General features: G+C 41.1%; 2 protein-coding genes across 2 annotated transcripts; both read left to right on the forward strand.

The window, feature by feature from the left end:
* The first annotated feature begins 194 nt into the window (after nucleotides 1-194).
* On the forward strand, nucleotides 195-6,724 carry LOC128491997 (oocyte-specific histone RNA stem-loop-binding protein 2-like). The gene is made up of 8 exons (XM_053464408.1): nucleotides 195-293; nucleotides 1,637-1,756; nucleotides 2,765-2,848; nucleotides 2,940-3,056; nucleotides 3,925-4,056; nucleotides 4,563-4,700; nucleotides 5,960-6,059; nucleotides 6,443-6,724. Exons 1-8 carry the CDS (start codon nucleotides 286-288, stop codon nucleotides 6,563-6,565), a joined length of 822 nt encoding a protein of 273 aa, XP_053320383.1. The 5' UTR covers nucleotides 195-285; the 3' UTR covers nucleotides 6,566-6,724.
* A 4,568-nt stretch (nucleotides 6,725-11,292) lies between these two features.
* On the forward strand, nucleotides 11,293-21,278 carry FAM53C (family with sequence similarity 53 member C). The gene is made up of 5 exons (XM_053463250.1): nucleotides 11,293-11,323; nucleotides 12,289-12,491; nucleotides 17,097-17,154; nucleotides 18,131-18,891; nucleotides 18,979-21,278. Exons 2-5 carry the CDS (start codon nucleotides 12,414-12,416, stop codon nucleotides 19,204-19,206), a joined length of 1,125 nt encoding a protein of 374 aa, XP_053319225.1. The 5' UTR covers nucleotides 11,293-11,323; nucleotides 12,289-12,413; the 3' UTR covers nucleotides 19,207-21,278.
* The last annotated feature ends 3,940 nt before the right edge of the window (nucleotides 21,279-25,218 follow it).

Consider the following 25,218-nt stretch of genomic DNA (forward strand, 5'->3'; position numbering starts at 1 on the left):
GAGGAAGCGGCCGCTCGCGATAGGCTATAGCGTTGCCGTTTTAAAAACGACAATCTTAATGATTGGCTGTTTCCTTACTATTAATCAAAGGCAGCACCAATGATAGGCTCTTGGATGCACGGCGTTGCCTACGAGCAAGTTACGTTAAAACGCGTACGGCTAGAAATGTATCCCTCGCACGTTGTTTCACTGATTATAAATTTAGGCCACGCCCAGCGTGCTCTGGCGGCCAATTTAAAGGGCGAGAGTTTAAAAACATGTCTCTGCTCAGCTGTCAGTACAAGCATGCAGCGGTAATAGGATGGGTTAAATGGCCTCGGGGGCTCGTATGGCGGTGATACCCGGGGGTTATTGAAGGGTTTGGTAGACGGATTCCTTGGATAAAATAGCGTCTCAGCGTTATGCCTTGTTACGGTTTCCGTTAACGTTGCTAAGGCTTGGTAATAGTAACGTTTCCGTTGAACGCTCAATTTTCTTGCGCATTTACATTTGTGATATACGGCAGAATCAGAAACTAATATACTGCTCCTACGATCTTACTGGCAATATTGCTATAAATATATATCTATATATATATATATATATATCTTAGTTGGATTTACATGGGGTGGATTATATATCATAGGTGTAAGTATAATAATTGGTGATATGAAATTATACATGGAGAAACAAATATATATTATATACACGTGCCTGTGCATATATATATATATATATATATATATATATATATATATATATATATATGTGTGTGTGCTACAAGTATATTCCACATAGCAAGTTATATAGTTTATATATAGTCCACTCCATGTAAATCAATTAAGCTTATATATATATATATATACACAATATTGCTGTTGGAGCAGTATATTAGCTTCTTATTCTGCTAGAAGGATATTTCCCATCATGCATTCTAGTTCTTTATTGCCTGTTCTCTTATAGAACTAGCCTCTTAACCTTCATTCTGGTGTAACCAACCTGTTAGGAATGTGTTGCACTAATCATTTCCTTTAAAGCATAGGTTTGCTGCTTTACCCAAGGTTTGGGGGTCAGTGTAAAACATTACAGATAAATGTGTGAATGCAGCATTACTTAATCATAGGAAAGTGGTCCGATGGTGTCTTTACATGTGATTCGGGGTAACTGCTTATTCTTGGATGTAACCCTGAAATAGACTTAGTCCAAACACGCCCCTGGCATGGTTTAAGCATGTAATTGATGTATGTGTTGTATTCTCTATCGTCACAATTCTTTCTGTGTGGCTTTAGTTTAAATGTGTACTTTCACATAATCTGATTGCTGCTACTGGCAGTGTTTGTGGTTCCATTGTGTAATTAACCTTTTGGTGCACTTGCATGCGTAGAACTATCTCTCCCTAAAGGCCCTTGCGTGAAAAGTGACACTTTTAACCACTTCTAGTACAACAGTAGTTATCTCTTAACAGATTAACGCGAACGTTTGAAATACTAGATGTATAAATAACCTAAGTCAGCAATATGAAAACTGTATAGTTCAGCCAATATCTATGAAATCTCATGACACTTTTGATTGGCTTTCTATTATGTTACAAAATTGATTTTCAGCTCATATTGATAGTGAGCTAACTTTTTAATTTTTTTATTTTCTTCTTCTGTAGCCTACCTTCTCAGCTGGAATGTTGTATGTCGCCCATTACCAATCCTCAAGCACAGTTCTATGGACCTCCAGAGCCTTGGATGCTAATAGACTCCAGTGCTGCCATGGAGGATTTAATTGGGTAACTACAGTTGCGTTAATACAAGAACGTGCAAACTTTAAAAGCATCACCCATACACCTGTAAACCTGTCTGCAACCACCTGTTGAAGCTCGAGGTACTTGTGCTTCCTCTTCTGTCCGGCACTCTCCACAGGAGATCTATTGCCCCTTTCCCCCCTTCCTGGTCAAAGCCAACTAAGTGCCGGAATTTCTAGGGCCCCTGGCAAAGAGAGACGCGCTGACGTTCTTTATGGAAGGGTGGCAGCCAGAAGGCACAACATACGTCTCTCACCAAAGAGCAGAGCTGCTGGGACCAGGCTCCACTGTGGCAGTTTCAGTGTAAAACTATATACATCACACACACACACACACACACACACAAAAAAGGATAACGTATGGATAGGTAATGTATTTGGTGTATGGTAAAAAGAAAAAAAATGATGGCCAACCCTGATAAACCATTTATTGTGCTGGACCCAATTATTACAAGCATGGATGTGGAATACGCATAAGTCTGTTCTGAACATGACAAACCCATGCACCCCGAAAGGGGGGGGGACTACCCCCCCAAAAAAATAGCTCACTTGCCTACTAATCAATGTATTGAAATCAATTTTTCCCAACTCCAATATAAAGAGGACGTAAAGATTCTTCTGAATCAGGTGGGCTACTTGAATATGGTGCTCTAGTGTGGGCCACTGAAAACATACTTTAGCTGCCGGCTTCAGCATTAGTCTGATTTTATTATTTGAGAAACATAAAACGCCTGAAGGGAAAATAGACTCCCGTGCAATTTACACGAGGGCGACTACAGTGTTTCTAAAATGGTTATTGGCACACCTAACTTAAAACTGAATTGTCGCAGCCTTGTAGGTCACACATGGGGACATCTTGCATAGGCTTGTCTAGAGCTACTAACTGGTACTGGGTCACGGTTTCAAAGTAGCTGCTGACTGAGGGGGAGGCACATGGGTACGCAAATAGTTTTATATATTGTCTCAAAACATATATATATTTTGTCCTCTCCAGTGTATCTCCAAGATCTCGCTTTTTTAGTGAACCTGGGTTACTGGCTGAGGAAGACTGTTATCCAGAGTTGATGTTACCAGAATGGTATGTCAGCTGGTAGGGCTCCGCTGACTTATGGAAGGTGCCACGTGAAAGCTGTGTTTGGTACTATATGTATACGTTTTGGTCTTTACAGGTCCACCTTTCCTGAATCATTGTATTCCTGCGCAGAACATGACTGTAGCATGGACACAGCAAGTGTAGGTGTTGATACTGAATTGGATCTTTTGGAATTGGACAAATCGGATACCAGGTTTGTAACAATTCAGCATGTCTAATTATCTGTAGCACCTGTAATCCTTTATATAATATGACGTACCCACAGCTAGGTATAGCAAGATGTGGTTTTTATAATTAACCTGACAGTGGCGTTTGTCTCCCCAATAAATGCACTTACCATCCACACTCCTCTTAGCCTCATAGAAAATGTAAATATTTGTGTCTATTCCTTTGAGATTAGGAAGTTAGGAGTTTTTATTAAATGGATTGATTTGGCGGGGCAGTATGCCTCCTGTTGACTGATGAGATGTACAGACTGGTCAGAGCCAGGGGGACGCTGTAGACATGCATCCAGCAAAATGTACAATAGAAATGGGAACAAAACTTAAATTAAACAAAATGTTACTTGTCTCAGACTACAGCCTTAAGCATTCAAACATGGTGGCAGTGCGTGCTGTCATTTACCAGATAATTATTAACTTTCAATGACATCGCATAATGCCTCCCTGCGCGTTACATGGTTAGAGTAGTACACTTTGCTTACATATCGTATTTGCTCGATTATAAGACGAGGTTTTTTTTTTTCTTCAGAGCAAATGGTCTGAAAAATACCCCTCATCTTATAATTGGACCTCAAATAGATGTCTGACTACAAGACTAAGATCCAGATCCCCTGCAGCGCTCCAGGGGACCTGGATCCTCCTGTCTGGTATCTTGTGCAAGGCCAGTGTTCAGGATTTAAGTTCCATTGTTGGCACTCAGGGGCTGTTGGTTTCCCAATCTAACCCTTGCGCTGTATGTGTGATATCATCAAAGATAAGCAGGGTATTTCTGTGCCATGCCATGTTTCTGTGGGCATAGATCTCTGTAATACCTCTGTGTTTTACCCATTTTCAATGCAGCTTCAATTCCTCTCGGCAACGAAACTCTGTAAGGTATGAGACGGATGAGGCCATTCTACAGAGGCGGCAGAAGCAAATAGACTATGGCAAAAACACGCTTGGCTATCAACGTTACACACAGCAAGTCCCAAAGTAAGTATTGCACAATACTTATTTCCAGAGGGGGAGGACGGGAGGGCTGCACATCCACTGTTTGTGGCTTAGTTTACGGCAGATGTTTTATTAAGCTAATCTTTTCTCTGGCACAGTATATTTACAATACTACTGTAGCCCTAGTTTCCAATTCAAGGTCATGTATATGGCTACTTTGCAAACTGAAACGACGCTCACACCAAACGCAACCGCTGTATGCTTTCACCGTCTGTGCACAGCAGCAGAAACTTTAATCCCCGTGTAATTTCATTTTTTTAATCCACCAAATTTGGAACTGGAAAGGAAGATCGGACATTGGCAAATCTTGTACTCCAGTGCCTTTTATTCCAAATTTTACAAACCTGTTAAAGGGGTTATTGGACTAATGTTTTTAAGGCATTTCTTCTGTGATCAGATGCAAGATGCCATTTACTCAGAATTATGTGACTGCTGTGGAAATGTGAGGGTTGTATACAGAAAACGTGCATGCATTGATAACCACGCAGGCATCAGCGGGAACCAGGAATTCACCCTCGCAGCCCCAATAAGCGCAAGAAATATAGCCGCCGCTCCTGGGACATGCAGATCAAGCTTTGGAGACGTGCTCTCCATGCTTGGGATCCCCCTGTGGAGTTCTTGTATCCGTAAGTATGCAAAAGTAGATTTACCTAAATATGATTCCTGTTTGTAGTTAATGCTTTAATGAATGGTGCTGCTGCCAGTTAAAAAGCATGAACAGTTATATATGTTAAAGCGATGTTCCAGACTATCTTCTGTAGGCTGGGTGGGGAGAATGGAAACTGGCCCATTTACGATATGGCTCCTATTCCTCATAACGTGATGTATCCGCACTCAGCAGAGAGGATAACGGTGATGTCAGATGTCCTTACTGCCTTTACATTGAGAGAGTTGAGCAAAATATATTTTGACTTACGTATATGTGCTGCATTTAGTACAGGTGGGGCTAGATGGAAAAAAATAATCTTGCTGCCTTAAGTATTCAATATATGAAGGATCACATTGGCTTTATTTTGGTGTGAAACTTGCTAAAATGCCTCAGTGGGACCTGATGCAAATCTTGGCAAGCATCATTGATGATCAAGAGCCTTTATGCGTTTCTTAATGGAGTAAACTTGTAGCTAGGCCAGTGGTGGCCCTTATTGCCTAGTTAATGCAATGAGTTTACATATTCTCCTAGTCACAATAACTTATTACCTAGTGCTAGAAACCGTAACTGTAAATGTTCATCTGATCAAAATTGACTTTCCCTTAGGCCTTGACCAAGGGCACTGTCCCCTTTTCAATCACAATCCTTGGCTGCTTAGTGCCGGGATATGACTTAACCCAAGTCTCTTAAAGGTGCATGGCACAAAATACTGCATATTATGGAGTTTGTCTTGGCACGGCACAGTCCTCCGTGGTGAATAAACCCCACTGTGTATAGTTTTGGCCAACCATGTGAACACAAAACTACCCAGTATCTGTGTGGTCTCTGCTGATGCAGGTGGAATCCTCCTTTCTTGGAGCACCTTCACCTTCCTACGTGCTCTCTGACCGTCCTAAATGTTATTGGGAAGGGATTTGGTCACTAAAGAAGATGTCAGCAGTTGATGTCAAAGTTGCAGTTTCAATTTCATGACCACCATGCATTATGCAAGGCAAACCCCCAGCGCGCTTCTACAACATTTGTTTAGCCCTGTATAATGCATTCTTTGAGACATTTCTTCAAAGTTAACTCGCCAATTAAACAAAATATTATGCAGGACAACCTTGGCCCTTTGTGCATCAGGAATTTGACAGGGTTGGTACTTCATAATAAAGTGCATGAGTTGAAACTCTCAGGCTTCAGTGACAACCCGAAAGAGAAACTTTTGGAGACCTCAATTGGCTGTCTATTCAACAGGAAAGACTGGACATGTAATCCATCACAAAGCCTGCTTGAATCCTGGTTTGGAATTGAAGAACCTCTGGAAACACTGGAGTCCGAAGTAATTAACCAACAGGTATTAAAGTGGTCACTGTAAATAATCCACTCTGGGTGCTGATAGTGGCTGTATTTATAACGGGCATTATTCTCCTTAATGAATGATGCAGGCGTTTGTAAACTGTTAAAATTGCTGGAAGAACATTTCTGGTTTTCTAAGAAATGGAAATATTGGCAGGAATGGGACGTAACTGGGCCAGAGGGCAATGTTTGCATCAAACGGCTCTGTGGAAAAAGACTAAACGTTTTGCCAAAAGCTTAGTTGCTGTGAAAGTGAGCTTTTCTTTGAAAACCTTCGTCCTCTAGCTCTTGTTTATGGTGCTTTATAAAGGCAAAAAATGCTGAACTGACCAGAAATACTAAATTGATTTTTTTTTCTTTTCTTCTTCGTATTCCCTACAGTTCTCATGCCTTCCTGATCTGAGTTATACCTCCCAAAACATGGGAGCCATGCCTTTCGCTTGCATGCCTTTTCCAGCCTATGCAGGTGATTGGGGTTATTCACACTGGTTAGGGATACAATAATGTCTCGTCAAGACTTTTACTCAATCTTATTTATGTTTAAAAATGGCCAGTCTTAAAGACTTGCAAATTCTTTTTTTTTTGTGTGTGTAACTGCCTCTTTGTCTAAACTTCTGTGTTTCACTTGTTTTCAAAATTAATGAAATGAAGGTCTCCACTTTATACGCAGTAATTTTTTGTGCCTTTTACACTAATCTCGCATTACATCTCATTGTATTACACATCACTCTAGTGCCTCCACAAGGACTTTATCTTGTGTTACTTTCAGCTGCCAGAAAGAGCTGGCGCTGTTTAATATATGGCAAGGGTGCAGACAGAAGGTGATACGTTCACTTGCGCAAATCTCCTGCGAGCCAAGTAGTTGTTGATGATGGTGGGGGGGGGGTTCCACAGAATCCATCCATGTGGTTTTTGGAAGGGGTGAGCACTTTGCAGAGCGAGTGGGGAATTCAGACTATTAAAGGGACACTCCAGCCATCATATGCACTTTAATATAATGTTCCCATGCACCGATGGCTTCCTGATGTGACAGTTGGACCATGGAGGACGCACTATGCTGCAGCTTCCTCAATGGTCCAGCGGTCACATCGTGAAGCTATCAATGAGTGCAAATGACTGTATTTACAAAGTAACTTAACATGTATTCCTTTAGGAACCTGGCCCTCTAAACAGGGCACCTATGAAGATTTAGTACTATTAAAAATGTAATACTCCAACAAAAGCCTGTGATAAATCCTAGTAACTGGGTAAATATACTGCTTGGTCTAGTTTTAGTAAAGATGCCGGTTTGCGTAACTCTTTGAGTCGTGGTCTGCAGTAGAAAGGCTGGAAAATACTGCATTTATGGTGCCATACAGTAGAAGCTGCAAAGGGAACGGTGCATGAAAACCTCTGAAGAATGTGTTGAGCTCACATGCAAATATCTGCATTACAGGACGCTTGTAATGTTTGCCCACCAGGGGCAAAGTGCTGCCCTGCAGTATGCGGGATTTATAAAAGTAGTGTTCCCTTTCATGTTTTATAGATTGCACATACTGCAGGGCTGCAATGTGTGAAAACCGTGTCCTGGAAAATGCACTCACTCTAGTGTAAATATAGCTTACAAAATATGTGTACTTGGCCCTCTTCTCCCAAGAAGCCAGCAGGGCGCCTTCTTTCTTCTCCCCTGAACACCTGCTTACTATCCTAAATATGTAAGACCAAGTTTATGGAACCGTTTGGTAAACGGTAACATTTTATACTACCTGAGGTATAGAATCCTTTTCAGTTAATTGATTAGGCCAGCAAGATGAGGGGGGTCCTTTCGATCTATTGAAGAATTTGATCAGCTTTCCTTTATTTAGAGAGGACGCTGTGATTCTTCTTCACAGCCTTTATTAGATTGTGTGTGTGGCTCTGTAAGTCTAGCCTCAGGCCTGTGGCCTTTTTATTACAAAGTACCTGGTTAACTGCCACCTTCAAGAACGGGAAGCAGCTTCATGCCAGACCTTGTCCATACTGACTGTATAGACTAGGCCACACAGTGCGAGCTATCTGCTTGAGTGGCTGATTGAGTATGGAGCGCTGTAAGCCAGAAGCCCATAGGGCAGTAGCCCAGTGTACCAGATGGCCAGTGTGCTTCTGTATGTACACCTTTTGGTAAATGACAGGATCAAAGGGTATGCTGGAGCCACCATTGGACACTGACCATCCAGCCATTTCCCCAATAGCTAGTCTTGTCCTGGTTACTGGACTTTGACATGGCTACAGCAACTTTTTAGGACCAGGGCCTGTTTTGGCTCTGGTCTGTCTTGATAGGGCGCTAAGTGTACAGACTGGATAGAATATTGGCAGATATCATTTATTCGCTGTTGAAACCTACAAAAGAGAATGAGGTCCAGGTGATATCCTAATTTAGTGGTTACTTTTAAAATACACCCTCCCTCATTGGGTTTAGCAACTTTAGTCACGATGATTTAAATGCTGAGTGTGTTTTTACTTCTCACTCTGTATAGCAACACTGAGCAGTGCTTCTGTTTAGTTTTTCGTTCTTTTACCTGGCCAGTGCCACCTGCTTGACTCTGTCACTCCTGGCAGGTCTCAATGGCTTCTCCTCTTCTCCCCTAGTGGCTAGGCTCGCTGGCTGGCATTGGCAAAATGGGCAGTACATGAGCGTACCAGCAGAATGCACATGGTGGCCAGCCGTATACTAGGTTTTCTGCTTAATTGATTTTAAGTACTGTTGTCTAACAAAAGAACAAACATGATTACTTTTACATATTGCGATTAAAGGTTCCATCATAATGGAATTGATTGCACCCAGGCCTGGCTGCAAAATGTTATACAGAACGTTCTGAGCTACGTTTAGAGGTAAAGGCAAGTGCCTACAGATTGATTCTGTACTCTGCCTAAAGGGCAACTAGCCGCACAGGCCTTGAAACGATCTAGGAGAGGAGATGACTTGTTTGACCTGAAATACTCCGCTGCTCTCATAAAATTATGCAATAAAGCTTCCCCAAGTCCCATTGGCCATGGCAATCGGTTGTTAAGGGTACAGCGTGTGTGTGTGAGTGTATGTATAACACATACACTTTACCGCCCCGACAAAGCTGTGTTATTGCCTTTCAAGGGGTTAATAACCCTTTCATCTTCACATATTCCCAGGCTATTTACAAAGGCCTAAACTGAACTGCACCCTCAGACATAAGTCTTTTCTGTGTGTGTTGCTGTCACATGTCTTCACAGCCATAATTCTTCTTCATAGGTTAAATAAAAAAGAAAATCCTGCTGTAAATTAAAGATACAAAGTGATTTTTTTTTTCTCTTTAAATATATTTATATATGAAACGTGTATGTATACTTGTTATCAAATAATGCTCATTATGGGGGAAATGTTTAAACATTTCTTTTTTTAACTATTGATAGTCTGAGGCCTGTGCCTTAACACTTGGCTGCCTGGTTGTGGCATAGACGAAGTCACTGCCCCTATAAACTGTTGGGTATACAGTCACCAAAATTATAATAAAAAGTTGTTAAACTCTTATGGATCTTTTGTGTCTTGGCATTCTACAATAATACTAAACTTATTTTTTATTTGTGCGATTAACACGATACCTGCCCTCTTCTCACATCGCCTCTGGTATATGAGAACTAATGGAAGTTCTTAAAGTAGGTGCCCCCTGTTCTTCTACATGGTGTGTAGCCTGGTACTGACAAGCGTCTCTGGGAATGTGTCCAACTCTCCACACCCCGTAACATAACAAATTCCTTAGAAACAATATGGTTTTGTCTCTCCACCTGCCGTTCCACCTTTACTAAACTGTACTTTTCAGCTTGAGAGTTGTATGAATAGGTACTCAATAAAACTTCTACTCTTCTAAAATGCTTTTAAATAGTTCAGATCCCCTCTTTGCAAAACCATGGACTCAGAAAGAAGTGTTGAAATCAGTTAAACTCTGTTGTAATAAGTATAGGATGGGTCCTTCTCCATCGAGCACATCAAAGTGTATTAACACTGAATGGACCGTAAGCTCCATGGGCAAGAACCTGCTTTCCTAATGTATCCATACCTACCGTACAAGGTTTTTTTATGATTATAATGCCTCTGCCCTTTATAATACTATAAACTGCTATGTAAATGCATTAACGCTCAATTCATAAAGATATCCATGCTTTGTTTCACCTTCCACACTAGGCAGAACGCAAGGAGTGTTTGTTTATTATGTTAGTTGTTTACAAAGAAACAAACACGAAAGAGATCTAGCACCTAATAGGTTAATAGTGGTGTTGGAATACCTATTGTTGACTTCTCTGATGGGAGAGCAAGTTCTGTTAGTGTGAGGCCCTACCCTGCTCTTGGAGCAAAGCTGAGTTCACAATGATTTGCTGGCTTCTGCTCCAGAAATCACATTTATCAGGAAATACAACCCCCACCCCCAGAAATGCCCCCAGATCTGCATTCTGCAGCCTATCCAGCATTTATTTGCCCCCATGGGGCTCTGAAGTGAATTTGCTGGCTGCAACTGCTATAGCGTTTTAAGAAAGTATCCATGCGGTGTTCCCTGCCTTAGCCCGATAACAAGAAGCAGGGGGCTACTGCTCGCTCATTTTTATTACTGCATCATGGCCAAGTTGGTCAATTGTTTTGGGGTTAAGGCCTATATCATCATCACCCGGACAGAAAGCACACCCGCAACTTACTAAACTAAAGATACAGTAGCATCACCCTTGCAAACTACATTTCCCACTAACCGTTGCGGTACCCAGGACCAACATGGGCAATGGGGGAATGAATGTGGCCTATGCTGTGATCGGCTGTGTTCAGCTTCTTCAGCTGCCAGAGGCTGGGAAGTATCCACATAAAAACCCGTTTCTAGTGTACCTTGAAGTCATTGATGCATGCACTGCGCTTTCGGATCGTCAAGCAGACGAGCCGAGCCCAGCCGACTGCCCCGTCTATGGTGCAACATGGTTTGTTCCTCAATAGGGACCAGCACAGTCCAATGAGCTAACGGGGGAAATCGCTCAGTCAAGGCTTGACTTGACACCATTAGGTTAACCTAATCGCTTTCCTACCTGCAGCCAGCAAGGACATCTGTTCGTACTCGTTGTTCTAAAGCTGAGAGAGGTATCTTCGATATTCGCGCGACCTGCCTCGGTATTCCGCGTAACAGAAGACGACCCTGCGCGTGTGGCTCGGTCCTGGCGATATTTAAGGGCTCTGCAGGGCCGCTGGTGGCTCAGAGCTGCTCTGGGTCGCTGGGAGGGTCGTTGTTGGGGCAGGTAACGGCAAAGCAGGTGGGGGCGGCGGATGGAATGGTAAGGGGAGGGGGCCGAGTGGGTTGATGTAAGAGGTTACGGTAAACAGAATGGCTTATAATACGGCAGGGGAGGGGGGGGGAGATGGCGCCGGTCAGGCCATCTCTTGAGGAGGGAGATAAACAAGTCTTTAACTCTTCATCATCCACAGCAAGGTCTGCAGTCACCGGGGGGGCCTGCTTATGCTGTCCTCAGCATAGCATCCTATTCTTGCACAGGGGAAGATGTCACCGGGTAGGGAGGCCCGCTCTGCATTGGTTTAGAGGGGATGGAGGATGCTCAATCCCCTGGCCCTTCTAAACACAATATCCCCATGTCAGGATGCTAGAGCATCAATCTCTGGCTCTCCTGTCTGCAGTGGCGATGAATGAAACGTTTACAAGGTGCACGATGACCGGTGATGTGCCGGTGATGTTTACAGAGCATAATTAATAAGCTAGGCTGAGATTTTCATTCAGCCATTGCTGAGTTGGGCTGGTTAGGGGCCTAAGGCTTGTCAGTCTAAGATTCATGTATAAGGTCAGTGGGTAGCAGTTTGCCTGCAATGGGGGGGGGGTGTAGGGTTTGGCTGGGTGTCCTGTTGCATGTGTTTTGGTAAAGTGCATTATGCACAGTGAAAAAGATGTCAGTAGTGAATGTGTCAGCAGTAAGAACGTAAGGCTAGTGGTGGGATGAATGGGGCATTAACCTTCCAACTCAGTGCCATCTTGATGGGTGGCTGAATTGGTTTCTTGGGTCAAACTGGCTTGACAGCCTTGCCCCCCTGTCTTTCCTTGTGCAGGCTTTGGGATGCAAAGACTAAGTTGTTGCTGGTTGTGTATTTTGTATCAGGTTCTGGTTGCTGGAGGTCCATATGCATTCATCATCTTAACAGGATTTTGCTATTTACTTTAGTGCTCTCTGACACCTTGTACGTTTGATTAATACAGAATGGAATGATGGGGTCCAACTGAGCTTCCACCTGGGTTAGGCCCAGTACAGGCTGGCACGGAAGGGGCCATCATGTCCTATACTTGTTCCTGAGAAGACAAACGAGAAGCCAGACCTGACCATCATGATCTCCATGATTACAGAACAATTGCAAAAACAAAGTCTGGAGGATCTAAAATGCAAATCATTCAGTATAAGCCTGGTAAGGCAAGATGTATATATTGTTTGCCCCATCGGTGTGTTATTATACAAAAGCTAACTGCTAGAGCCAGTATAAATTGCAAGATGAGTCTGTGTCTAAATACCCCCGAGAGCAGTACGCCAAATGTTTTTGCATAACAGTGACCTGGTGTTGTGCTTAGATTTTTCAGGGTATTTTGTCGCTTCAATGGGAACTGCTATTGTCCGAAATTTAAGTGCCACACAACTGAATTCATTTTAAGCTGCTCAACGGTTCCTCTTTGTGTTTGAGTCCTTTTGGAGATATTTGGTTGAGATCTGTGTCAAAAAGTGTCAGAACTAGCATTAGATCAGGGTTTCTTTTCTTTAAATTCTCTTCCCTTCTCCCATCTTTGCAAAGACTGTCTAATCCGTTGAGCACTTTAACAACAGAGGGGGAATAATGGTGCAGGTTTTCAACTCTAAGGGATATGCACATAAAATGTGTTTCTAATATATAGCTGATTTTTTTAACATCTGTACAAAACGTTATGTGGGTTTTTTCTCCGCTGTTCTGAAAAGTAACCGATCACTTTACTACTGGAATCTGTCAAGCTCTATTCCAATAGGTTTCAGATATCTTGTAGAAGTTGAATAATGAAATCGGTGAGATTACTTTGGAGGAAATCCTCCCCGTATTAACTTTGCATTGTACAGGGCAAGCTTGGCTTTTATTGTATAGGAGAAGCTCACTGGATGGGCCTTTCATAATGTACTCACAAACTTTGTGAAATCTTGCAAATCCGTTCTATATGGAGCAGTCCAATTTTATTGTAAAGCCAAGCATTTGGGGAAAATGTGTTGTTGCGCACATGTGTGCAGAAGACCCAGCCTTAGCTTTTTGGCTGCCACCTGGCAAAAAAAATGAGCATGTGTGAGTTTTTCAAATCAAAAAAACTCTTGCTTTACTGGTTGTTAGCAAAAAGCGTCATAACCGTCCATTTCAAGGTTTGTGAGATTTTATTTTTTGAGCCAGGCATATACATTTATGAAGATCAATGTACAATAACACATTTAGGATCCATGGCTATCTGCAAACCTAAAAGGCTTAAATGACGTTTATAAAACCAAAGAATGAATAAACCATTCTCGTTATAATGTTGTTGATCAAACAACTTAATGACGTGTATGAAGTTCTAAGGAATTGCATAACAAGATGCATACACTTAATTCATTCTAACAATTAGCTCAATAATCAAGCAAAACCTGCAGCCGGATCCATGCCATGCAATAAAAGGGATCCAGTTATGGTATATACTGGGCAAGTCAGATGTAAATGTATTAATGGGCTGTAAATATGGTTATAACAGAAATGTTATGTCTTTGCCTCTGCTGGAGGGTCTGAAGAAATAAGGGCTGCAAACTCCTACAAATGGAGTCCCATATTCCAAAAGCTAGATGTAATTGTTGACCGTAGAGATCTTTGTTGAGGAGGACAATCCATGTTTATTGTAGACTACGTTAAAATACTAAGAATGTCATTGCGACGGATTAAATGAAAGGTTTTTTCCATTGAACAGTCGTGTGTCCTGCAAATGGAACCTTTCGTGGCACAACCTTGGAAAGTTGTAGTTATTGGCAGTGGAATGCTGTTGCATGTATTGGTAAATCTGCTTTTCAGTACTTTTTGTATGTCTATAACATGCAGACATATTAACATTTTAAGAAGGAATTCTACAGCAGAGTTCTACAGGTAGTAGAGTCACCATGGATCCACCAGATCTTCCTGCTCATTATCCCTCTGTTAGCACTATTTCTAAAACATTCCGCATTAAATACAGTCTAATGCTACATCTGTGTGCAAGCACTCTAAACGATGGTTTCCCATAGAATTTGGGATGTCTTCAACATTCAGTTACAAGAAATTCCCTTTAAGGGAGCACCAATTCCTTTTTCCCCTGATGTTAGTAACTCCATGTTTGGTTACCTGATGCCTTCTCTTCAGCCAAAAAGTGGAGTTTCTCTTAGAAACTCCCTTAATGTACCGGCAGCTACTTAACATCTTCCGCAGTTAGAACGAGTTGACGCCTCTGCACACTCATGGGATATGTTGGCCATATCCATACCTGAGTTCTGATTCTCGCAATTCTCTTGCATATAATATAGTAGAATAGATTTGCAGGCCTTGTGCAGGTAGCACCACCAGGTCTTCTTTACATGAACTGAAAGTGTGTGTGTGTATACCTTGTGCATTCTCTAGTAGCATGGTTCAGGATAGGATCTTGATGGCACCTATCTATGCCAATGGCATTAGCCTGCTGAACAGACTAATGTTCCTTAAAGAGCTGGAGCAGTGCATTTCAGTTTCACATAAACATGTTTCAGATCTTTGCTAGGCTACCAAATATGATCATTTACAGAGGTACTTCTCCACCCTTATAAAACCTCCCAGAATGTTATTCAAATAGTATTGCTGGAAAGGTGGGTATGTCCACTCTTTTTAGACTGATCATCTAGAAAGAACGTCCTGAGTATTTCCTTGGAATGTCTTGATGGCAAAACTAAGCAAGTCTATTACTTGCAATGATATCAAATGTTTGTTCATTTACTTGTGTAGTTCTGTAGCAAGCTAACTGTGGTGGTAAATTCCCTCTAAGTGTGCTTGGTGTGGCTCACAATGGACCAACAGAATTTGGCAAGTTTCAGCAGTTAATGATTTAATAGTTGATTTGGTATCCTCACTTCCACTCCCTATCTATCGCATGACCTGGAGGGAGGAAGTATATTGCACCTATAAAGATAGACTCCACAATGCTTTCACTATTTCATGTTCTGCCCTTTAGCCAAGAGTTTGACACTCTGTGGGGTTCCTAATCTGTTTGAATATTTTTTGTTGAAGTTAACAGTCGTTCTCTAGCAAATGATCCTCAACAGAGGTTACAGGTGCCTTTGCCTATATTATCCTAAAAGCTGCTTAAAACTTATAGTTAAAAGATTGAAAGAAACACCATGTTTCTGATCACCTGGGAAAACCAAATGTGAACGCCATGCATTAGCTAAATAGATCATGATTATTGCAGGGCAAATTGTGAGGCTTTGGAATTCCGGATAGATCCACATGAGTGAATGTTAAATAGTGCAAAATGTCTCACTCTAGCACATGCCTCTTTCGCGTGGGATTAAAGAAGTTTGCCCAACGTAAATCAATTGATATCCCCTTAAAATAAAATGCTTTGTTCTGAGCAGGGATAGGCATGGACCTGGTTCATGGCAGACATTTTTAACTTTATTGGACTCGGTAAAGGACACTTTAAAAATAAATGAAGTGTGCTAAATGGTTCCCCTAGGTTAAAATGTGCTATGTTATTTGCAAAGGCCCAAAACAGAAATAGTGATGGAAAAACTTCCAAGATACGCATACTTACAACCTTTCCTTCACACAAACACACACATTCTCACGCTCTCTCCCCATTCCCCCTGCTTTGTCTTCTCTTTCTCCTACCGTGACAGCATATCATGTTACTGCACATCAATTGCTAGCGCACAGAAACAGACTTGCTCTCCCTTTTGCTTTGGGACGGTTAGAAGGAGATCGGTGATCTCCCCAACCGAACCTGCTCCTCCACCGATGGACAATTCCGTCCACCCCTGGAAGGTACCACCACCCCTGGCTCTGAGAAGACTATGATTGAGAGACTTATTTGATTGGGACACTTTCCTGTGGTTCCCAGATTAAATAAAATAAAACCAAAGTTATCTTCAAAGGCTTTCATTTTTCTTTTAAGCATTTTCTTTCTAAAGGTTTGGGATGTGGAGTTAGAGAGTGTGGTAAGTTCACTATGTGTATCCCACAATAAAAAATTACTATAATGCTTTGAAAAACCAGTCAAACCACATTATCTCCAAGTAATGTTTATTGGCCTATCAACCCTGCCTTTTCTTCTTCCTCTTCCTTGGGAACTTGCGCTTTTATTATAATTTATAAGTTTTGAACTATATTGAACATTTTTTTTGTGTGTTTTTAAATAGTTCTACTTTTTGCATAGTATGTTTTTGGGCAGCTCCATATTGGACATTTCTACTCCTTCAAACCTGACTCCTTACTGTACTGTCTTGTGTTAAACAGTAGGACGCTTTAGTCTTAATCGCCCATCCAGACTCTATGGTAATGAAGTACATCTTCATACATAGAGTCGGCTCAGTTTGGTGATTGAGAAGGGAAGAATCCCAATATATCACATGGCTGACAAGAATGGCAGCCTCCAGGTCGGCAGATAAAGGACATTTTATGGGAACAAAATGAGAACTGTTTTTTCCCCATGGGATCTCCCCTTTCAAGGCATATTGGTCACTTTAGCAGATGATGGTGCTGAATGGGTTCCACCAGGGTTCAGGCTTGACCGAAGACCTGGTGGTGCCACCTGCCAGGAGTTCAACAGCAATAAACTAAGTATGACAGGAAGTGGTGTGCACAGAAAAATTGGTCTCCCCATCTCACTAGGGAGAAACAGCAATGTATAGAAGAAGTCATATAGGCACCACTTGCATTTTTAGGCACCATCTATTTTGGCAGAAAATACGGTTTTATGGTAGAAATTTTAACTATTTCTTTCCCCCCCCCTTTTTCTTAACTTATTTTCTTTCCCAGCCATTGCCCGATCATCCAGATGCCGAGGGATGCAGCAGCCCTTACCATTTTGTGACAGGTAGGTTGTATAAATGTTAAATTTACAATTCTGCCACCCTTTATAACAAACTTTAAATGATTGAGATATGGCGCACACCTCCAATTCCTTTTTGGAATGTGTTTGTGCGCTTTTTTTTTTTTTTTTTTTTAATTTCACATTTTCACCTTGAAAATGTTGAGCTAAATGCTTGATGCTCTTATTTGATACAAACCTAGGGATGTATTCACAAAGCAGAGAGTTTGCACATTTAAATATTTATAGTGAAGGGACGGCCTTGGTTTGTTTCTGTTGCAAAAAAAGGACCAAGCAGGCCCTTCATAAAGCATATTGGAAAATGATCGTTCATTTGAATGCAACTCAGACATTTCACAAAAAAACATTGCTGGTTGCGTGGAACATGAATTCAGCTTTTATTTTAAAGAAAGTGCAGACATTTTGTTCACTGCATTCATTAGTAAATATGAATGTGTCTACTCAATATATATTATATAAAATAATGTGCTTCAGAACATGATGAAAGTTTGGTGTGTTTTGAAAATATATTTTTCATGGTGTCAAGGTGCTTTTCCTTTTGAAACAGGTGATCCTGCGATTTAGATATTTCAGGGGGTTCATCCCAACCTTATCGTTGTGCGTTTAAAAAATAAAACATCTTTGCTCTAATTCAGCATTGCGCATCCCAAAAAAACATCCCTCTCTGCCCCGTCCTGCAGCTTTCTGGATAATCTTGTTGTACGTTCTTGCTGTGCATGTTGGTAAATGTGTAATTGAAGGTGTTGTTGGCTGCAGCTTGAAAAGGTGAGGAAATGTTATTTATATTGTGATGCCTTCTGTTTATTTTCAACATGGCTGATACAAAACTGTGCTACCTCTAGGCCCATCATTAAAAAGTACGCTGGTTCTGTGTATTCCTCTGTGAAACACTAAAATGGATGCTTTTTTGTATTACAGAACATTTGCTCGTTGTTTACATTGATAAATTCTTGCTTTACAGAAGACCGCTCTTGGGGACTCCTTAGTCATTGTCCAAGGATTGAACTTGAAGATGGGATCCGACTTGGTTGCCATCACCACTCCAGCCTGAGCCTTCACTTTCCTGTTTTCAGCAGGGAGAACTCACCCCACCGTAGGAGCCCTTCCAACGCACCTGAGGCAGGGAATTCTGCTGCTCCTCCAGCACCCCCTACCAAGAGGCACTGCCGCTCCCTTTCAGTACCAGAGGACTTATCACGCTGGCGGCCTGTTTGGCGGCCTAGTGGCTCAAAAGTGTGGACTCCGGTTAAGAGGAGGTGTAACAGTGGTGGGGTTGGGGCAGTGCTGGGAGTGCAGACTCAAAGTCCATCCCAGGGGGTCTCCAGTCTCAGGTTTCAAAATGACCCCGGTGCCTCTATACGCTGCATCCAAGCCAACAGCCCTCCCTTCTTCAGTCTGGCCTTGTGCCGGGAGTCACCAGGCCCATATACCCTTTCCCCAACCAGTGTATTTTGGGACAACACAGAAGGGCAAAGCTGCTTTCCATTGCAGCGCCGTTTTTCACTGTCGCCTGTGCTCATAAAGGATGCTGGACGGTTCCTCCCTTCATCCAGCGGCTCCCCACCTTCCACACCAGAACTGCTCCGGCGGCAACAATGTCTGACTCGCAGCCAATCACAGCCCTGTGATTTGGATACCCGGAAGTGTGGAATCAAGCGGAGGCATCAAGAGGAGGACACAAGGTGGCATCGTCCGTCTTTGGACTTCTACAAAATGAACCAGGTGAAGTTAACAGAGTTAAGAAGGTAGTACTGGCATATGTAAGTATGTTGGGGTTTTGTTTTTTGCTAAAATGTTTGTTTCTTGCAGAATGCTGGTGCTATGTGTTTCTTGGACAACTCTGACGAAGGCAGCTCCTCTCCTTTTATGGCTTGTCATAGAGAGTCTCCTTGCACCACTGGAAGTCCTGTCACCATCTGCACACTGGCACTTAGGGAAGAAGACATAGGCAGGAGAGATCATGCTTCCTGCCCCCAGGCTATGCTCTTCCAGCGAGACTTCGCAGACCTGGATTTAAATCTAATTGAAGAGAATTAGCACTCAGGAAACATCACTCTTCAAAATGGACTATGTTAGTAAGGGGACATCTGATAGTGTCTGGGTGCCTGCTGCAGGCCACCACCCTGAGACCTGCACCAAGAGCATTCCACTAACCTTCTGACCTTCATGACAGATAGAAATTGTGTGGGGAGGAGGGGAAAGGGAACAAGCCAAATGTTACATTATTTTTTTCTTAAGGGGAAACGGAGGCCGGGTTATCTGGACCCTGACTACACTTCTCCTTTCTGAGCATTGCAGCTGGAGTTGGGATCTCCCCTTACTGAATTGTAAAACTTTACACAAAGGGTGCTGTGGGATCGCTTTATTTTTGTATTGATGGCGTTTGGAAGGATGTTCTGAGCTGCCCTGGGGAGGGTGGGTGGTTGGGTGGAAAACACATGCAAATATTTGCAGATGATAAATTCTTACTACAGGTAATGTGATTATTGATGTAAACCAACTAGGTGGCTAATCTAGTTGTGCACAAAGGCTGAAGCCTTCTTTTAAAGCGAATGCCCCGTGACACAAGTTCAGAGTTACACACGGAAAGGAACCTGTACCCATGTGTCCTGTAGCAACCATGATTTCCGTCTTCTGATTCACTCTGCGAAAGGCTGATTTAGTAGTAGGTGCGTTTTAGGTTCACCTTCTTTATTTTTCTCTCCTAAAATGAATATCTGCCTGTGGCAAATATTCTGGAGGCAGCTGTTCCATTGTTCCAAATAACTGGCCAGTTAAAAAGGTTTGTCCTTAAAGTTTGTTTGCACTGCCACTGGAATCTTGCATAAAGTGACCTCCTCAATGCTATTTATTCTTTAGTCCTTCATATACCAAAATCTTTTTTGTTTTTTTCTTTTCAGTCCCATGCTTCCTCTAAAAGGAGTCCGCGGTTTTACGTTTAGTAAATAGAGGCTGTGGTGCTACAAAAGGCGTTGCAGAATCATAAAAGATGGAATATTTTATTTAACATGAGCCTCTGAATGTTCTACTTGTATAGAAGTTTTGGAAGTGTTTAGTGTACAGTAAGCGGTTCACAACATCTTCTTTCATGATATGATGCTGATGAGCCCTGTTGAATCTCTAGTTAGATGAAATGTCCGACATGTATCCATTACACCTTTTTTACGTTTTCTCTTTTTTTGTATTATTCTTAAACTAGACCACTTGCATATTTTGTTTTTATTATGAATGAGAAGTTGTCTGTTGATCCTGGAAAAAGCGGGTGTCTTAGCCCAACGAACAAGACCAGATAAATCCGTAGATAATTTTTTTTTTTTTTTTTATTATAAATTGAATCCAAATTTGTATTAATCCTAGATAATGTTGTTATGCCATTTATTTGGAAATGGCAGTCCTATGGTAAATAACGAAATTCCCTAGTTATTCGTAAATCCCTTTTGAGTGCCTGAGATCAGGCAATGCATTTCACACACCTCTGCAACTTGAAGGATTGTTTTCCCTCCAAAATGGGGATAGTTGTTCATGAGAAACCTGCCAGTACTAATTGTTGGCATTTAATCGGCTTTGTGTTCACTGGGAATGCAAATCGCATTGCTCGCTCCTAGTACTCAGGTTTTGAAATTAAAAACGAGGAGACCACTTCTATGACTGGCCATTGATCCTTGTTCCGTGTGTTTCACCAGACAACGGTGTCCCCCACCGTGTAAAAATTCAACATGCTTCTGGGTTTTAGACTAATGGTGTCTGGATGGAAACCGTTTTTGAGGGAATCATTGTTGCTGTAACCGCTTGTGTTCATATGCTGGTTGGTGATTATACCATGGCCTCCATATTGCCCCTCCTCAACTAAAGTTATAACTGTCGCTGGATCCATTGAACACGTCGGCCATTGTTGTATTCAGTCACACGATAAACATGAATAACAAACTACATGCTACTGTGTTGTGTAATGCATATTAAATCAGAAGATTGCCAAGCCATTTTGGCAAAATTATGAATGACTAAATCTGCCATAAACTTTTTGAGGCTAAAGTTTAAATGAGTGAAAAATTCATATTCTCTTGAGTACTAGAGGAAGCAGCACGGATGTCTGATACACGTATGAACTTAGAGGGAAGTTTCATGATAGACCCTTTAATTCCTTTTAAATCTGCGTTTGAGCACCTTTTTATATCGGAAAGCTAACCCCGGTAGTTGAAATCGGTCTATTGTATGTATTTTTGTATTATTTTGCCACACTTTATTTTCTGAATATAATATATTCTGAATATAATATTTCTGACTGCGACAGCATTTCAGCTCCAGGAATCTGCTTTTTCTTGGAAGAGACTAGCGCGTTGTTACTTATGCATCTAAATATATACACTCCGTTCAAAATATCCGTTCCCAAGCTTCGCAACACCTTAAAAACATGACTTTGCACATAACAAATGATCTGTATTATTTCTCCAAGCTAAATTGTAACAAAATGGGTAGTCCAAGAGGTGGGTAGAGGCTTCTGTGGCACTGCACACATATTAAGGCATGGTGGCTGTGGGTTCTCCTGCATATGGTGTTTTGAGCTGAGCCAAAACGTATATAAATCTTTGTCTTTATGTTTTTAGATAATTACGTAAAGATATGATCCTTCTCATGGCTGACAAGTGTAATGGAGATAATTGACTTTTGCTGTCCCTCCGCAGATCGTGGACACTCTACTCCTTATGCCAGATACAGGGGCCCATTCTATACGAGTATCAACATTGTAATGATTCTTTTGGCTTTTGAATTACTCTTTACACTTTTTTTTCTTTTCTGAAAGGTTAAAAAAAACCAACCTGACACCATGGTCTTAATTTAGTCACCCATATTCATTTCTGCTCCCTATAATTCTCCTTTTCTTTTTAGTCATATCACAAAGATGCCAATATCTCATCCCATGCTTTCTCTGAGATTTGGGTATTCTATATGTAATAACGAGACTTGTTTGTTTGTTTGTTCCTTTCTGGATGTATGTCCTGTTGGAAAGGTGTATGTGCAAATGCGTTTGAGTGTTTCTCTGAAGCTGGTGGTGCCTATATCAACAAATAACTTATAATGAAAAGTCCCCCTGAAGCCCGGTTTTTATTTTAACTGCATGCTGGAGTCCGTTTTGCATTGGCTTGTATGTGTTTTACTGCGTGAATATCGGTGCATTATTTATTTTCTTTTTTTATTATTAAATGTGACATTAAACTCCTCCCCCTGCTGCCTCTACCGAAACCAGGAAGCAAATTCACATAGTGTTTACCAATAGAAAGAATGCTGTCTGAACACTGTGTAAGTAGTATACACGTGATTGGCTACTTATTGATTCCGGTAGGAGTGCTACAGAGTGCGTGCAAAAAGTATACTTCCGCTTCCAGGTTTCTCTAGAGGCAGTCTGCAGAAGAGAGGAATGAGGGGGACCCTGTATTAATTAAAGAATGGCTGCGCGGATCTGCTTGAAGTAAATGGGAAATAGACTCCAGTTTGCATGGTTGGCACGTCCTAAAGATGAGGCATCATCTCCTGACTGCCAGGTTTATTCGGTGTACTTTATTCACTGTGTTTTAAGCAAATTTTAGTCATTTTTCACAATTCTTTTTAATATGGTGCAAAATGTTCAGTGGGGAAACCGAAAGTGACCATGCTTAAAGAACCTCTTAAGTTAGCCATTTGTTACAGCAGTCCATGTGACGGTGTTTCACTTGGGATGTCGTTAGTAGCCTTTAAATTCTTTCTTGTGTGATGAGGATTCATTCAGTCTTGTAAATGACGATAGTAGTCAGACTGAACGCTCCACACCATTTTTTTTTTTCCCGTTTTTTTTTTTTTTAAATAGAAACATAAATCCACTCTTTTGTGAGTAATGAATTCTAGCTGAAGAGTGAAGATTAATTTTATTTGTTTGGGGTGGGGCAGTTGATTTTTCTCCCACTGCAAGTTGTACCAATCATAGAACAAGGTGATCTAAAATGCCACAGAAATGTAGTCTTTCCTTTCTTGGTGTTTAGTCAAAGTTTTTATTATATATTATTCTGCTCCTACAAGCTTTCTTCAGAACAAGGAACCTCTGAGGTTCTAAAGGCTTTGACTAAAGATGCAATTTGGGCTACATGTTATGCCTTTATTCATTTGCCTTTTTTCTGTCTCTATACATGGGCAAGGATGTGAGAGAAGTTTTTAGTACTGTGATGCTAGGGTCCATCCTAGGTGCTTTTTTCTGTTCAAATAAATGAATTCTGGATCTTTTTCACCCCCCCATAATAAGTTATTTAAATCTTAATCAATGCCCCCCACAGTATTGAGACAATAGTGATTTACGATGTATTATCAAAACACATAATCTGTGCTTTGGAACGTACTGTTTTATTCTATAACTGTGTTGCAGAATGTCTCTAATGTTATCAAACGGTGTGAGATCACTATTCCCTGCCAATACTAACTGCTTGGAGCGGCGTTACTATACCACTGGAAAACCCTTACACATATAAGTGAAGCAGCCCATTGGTTCATTCACTGGGACATATATAAAAAGTTTTAAAATGGGAAAACATGGATGAAATCCCTAAATTTTACAGTTACTGTGTTACCATGACAGTGTTGTAAATGTTGTTGTAAATTCTTATTTTTATATTTCAAATGTATTGTTCGAGGGTTTATTTTTGTTCATTTGCTTCCCATCAGCACACTACAACGTTGTTTCCCTTCTGGTTAGTGAAAAGGATAACACTGGCCTAGATAAGATAATAGAATAAAACCAAGACGAAGATGAATTCAAATAAAAAATGTAAAGTCTTGTTGCATTCTCAAAGTTCATTGTAAAAATAGGGCAACTTGCTTCTTCCGACAGTTGTATGGAAATAAATTTGTGAGTATCTTTTCTGCCACTAAAAGTATTCGTTTTTGTTTTTCTTTTGTTTTGTTTGTTTGTTCCCCAAATATTTGCAACGCTTAACCAAAAGTATACAAAAGAATCCCTGGCTTTTGACATTTGCTACACAAATGGATTGGAGGGGTTGACTAAGAAAAAAAGTTAGTCTTTGCAAACTATTATTTATTTTATTTTTTTAATAAGTTTTATTCAGAATTCAAAGGTTCAGAAACAGGCCATTTCTTTTATGTTCCATAATATAAAGCATAAAAACATACAGTATAGTAAGCATAGCACACAGTTGTACTCCTTAGTCTCCTCTTAGGGAGAGACTAAGGTATTCTGTCGGGGCAGATTAACTATCTGCTGTTATTCTATTACTTTATTGTTTAGTGATAACGCATATTTTATAACTGTATATAGCAAATTTGTCAATGTTTACTAAATGGAGCTAAATATTTTTGCGCTGGTTCTTACAAGTATCCATGCTTCTGGAGAGTTTGTAGAACAGCTTCTTCTCGCTGGCTTCTATTTACATTATGAAGGGCCAACTGTTGGATGACCCTGCCTAATGCATATTTACATGTGTGTTTTTAAGAGTCTTTCACTGATTGAACTGTGTTATTCAGGGTCATCTCATAGTTGCAGGTAAATTTGCTGATCTATAAATGGCATAGAGAATCCAGAGTTTCATTAACAATAGAAGATCCATTTGGCTACGGAGAGGACCAAAGCATTTCCTGCGTGTTGTCCGACCCGTGCTCAACTGAGATTACACTGAAATCTTAAATTGAGTAGATATCATACAGAAAGTAGATTTACCTGTCTGAGAAATGCTGTCATCTCTGCACTTCATTCTTAAAAGAATTACACATATAGAATATAGATATATTAGAATATAGATATATATTATATAGAAAACAATTTCCACCCCTTCACAACAAAGCCCATACAAGTATGGGCTCACAATGCCTTGTCCTTAAGGGGTTAAAAAAGGCCACCTTCCCCAAAATATTTTCTTGAAGTCTTAGGAAACCGTTCTATGTTTTTTGGATAGGTTCTTTTTTTGTGTTGGTCTGTGAGACCCCCACGCTTGCATGCAGAAATGACTCCGATTGATTTCAACTGGAGCTCTTTTCGACAACTGATTAACTGCATTGCTGCCATGAAGCAAG

The sequence above is a fragment of the Spea bombifrons genome, chromosome 4 (genome assembly GCF_027358695.1).
Source record: "Spea bombifrons isolate aSpeBom1 chromosome 4, aSpeBom1.2.pri, whole genome shotgun sequence".
NCBI classification, from domain to species: Eukaryota; Metazoa; Chordata; class Amphibia; order Anura; family Pelobatidae; genus Spea; species Spea bombifrons.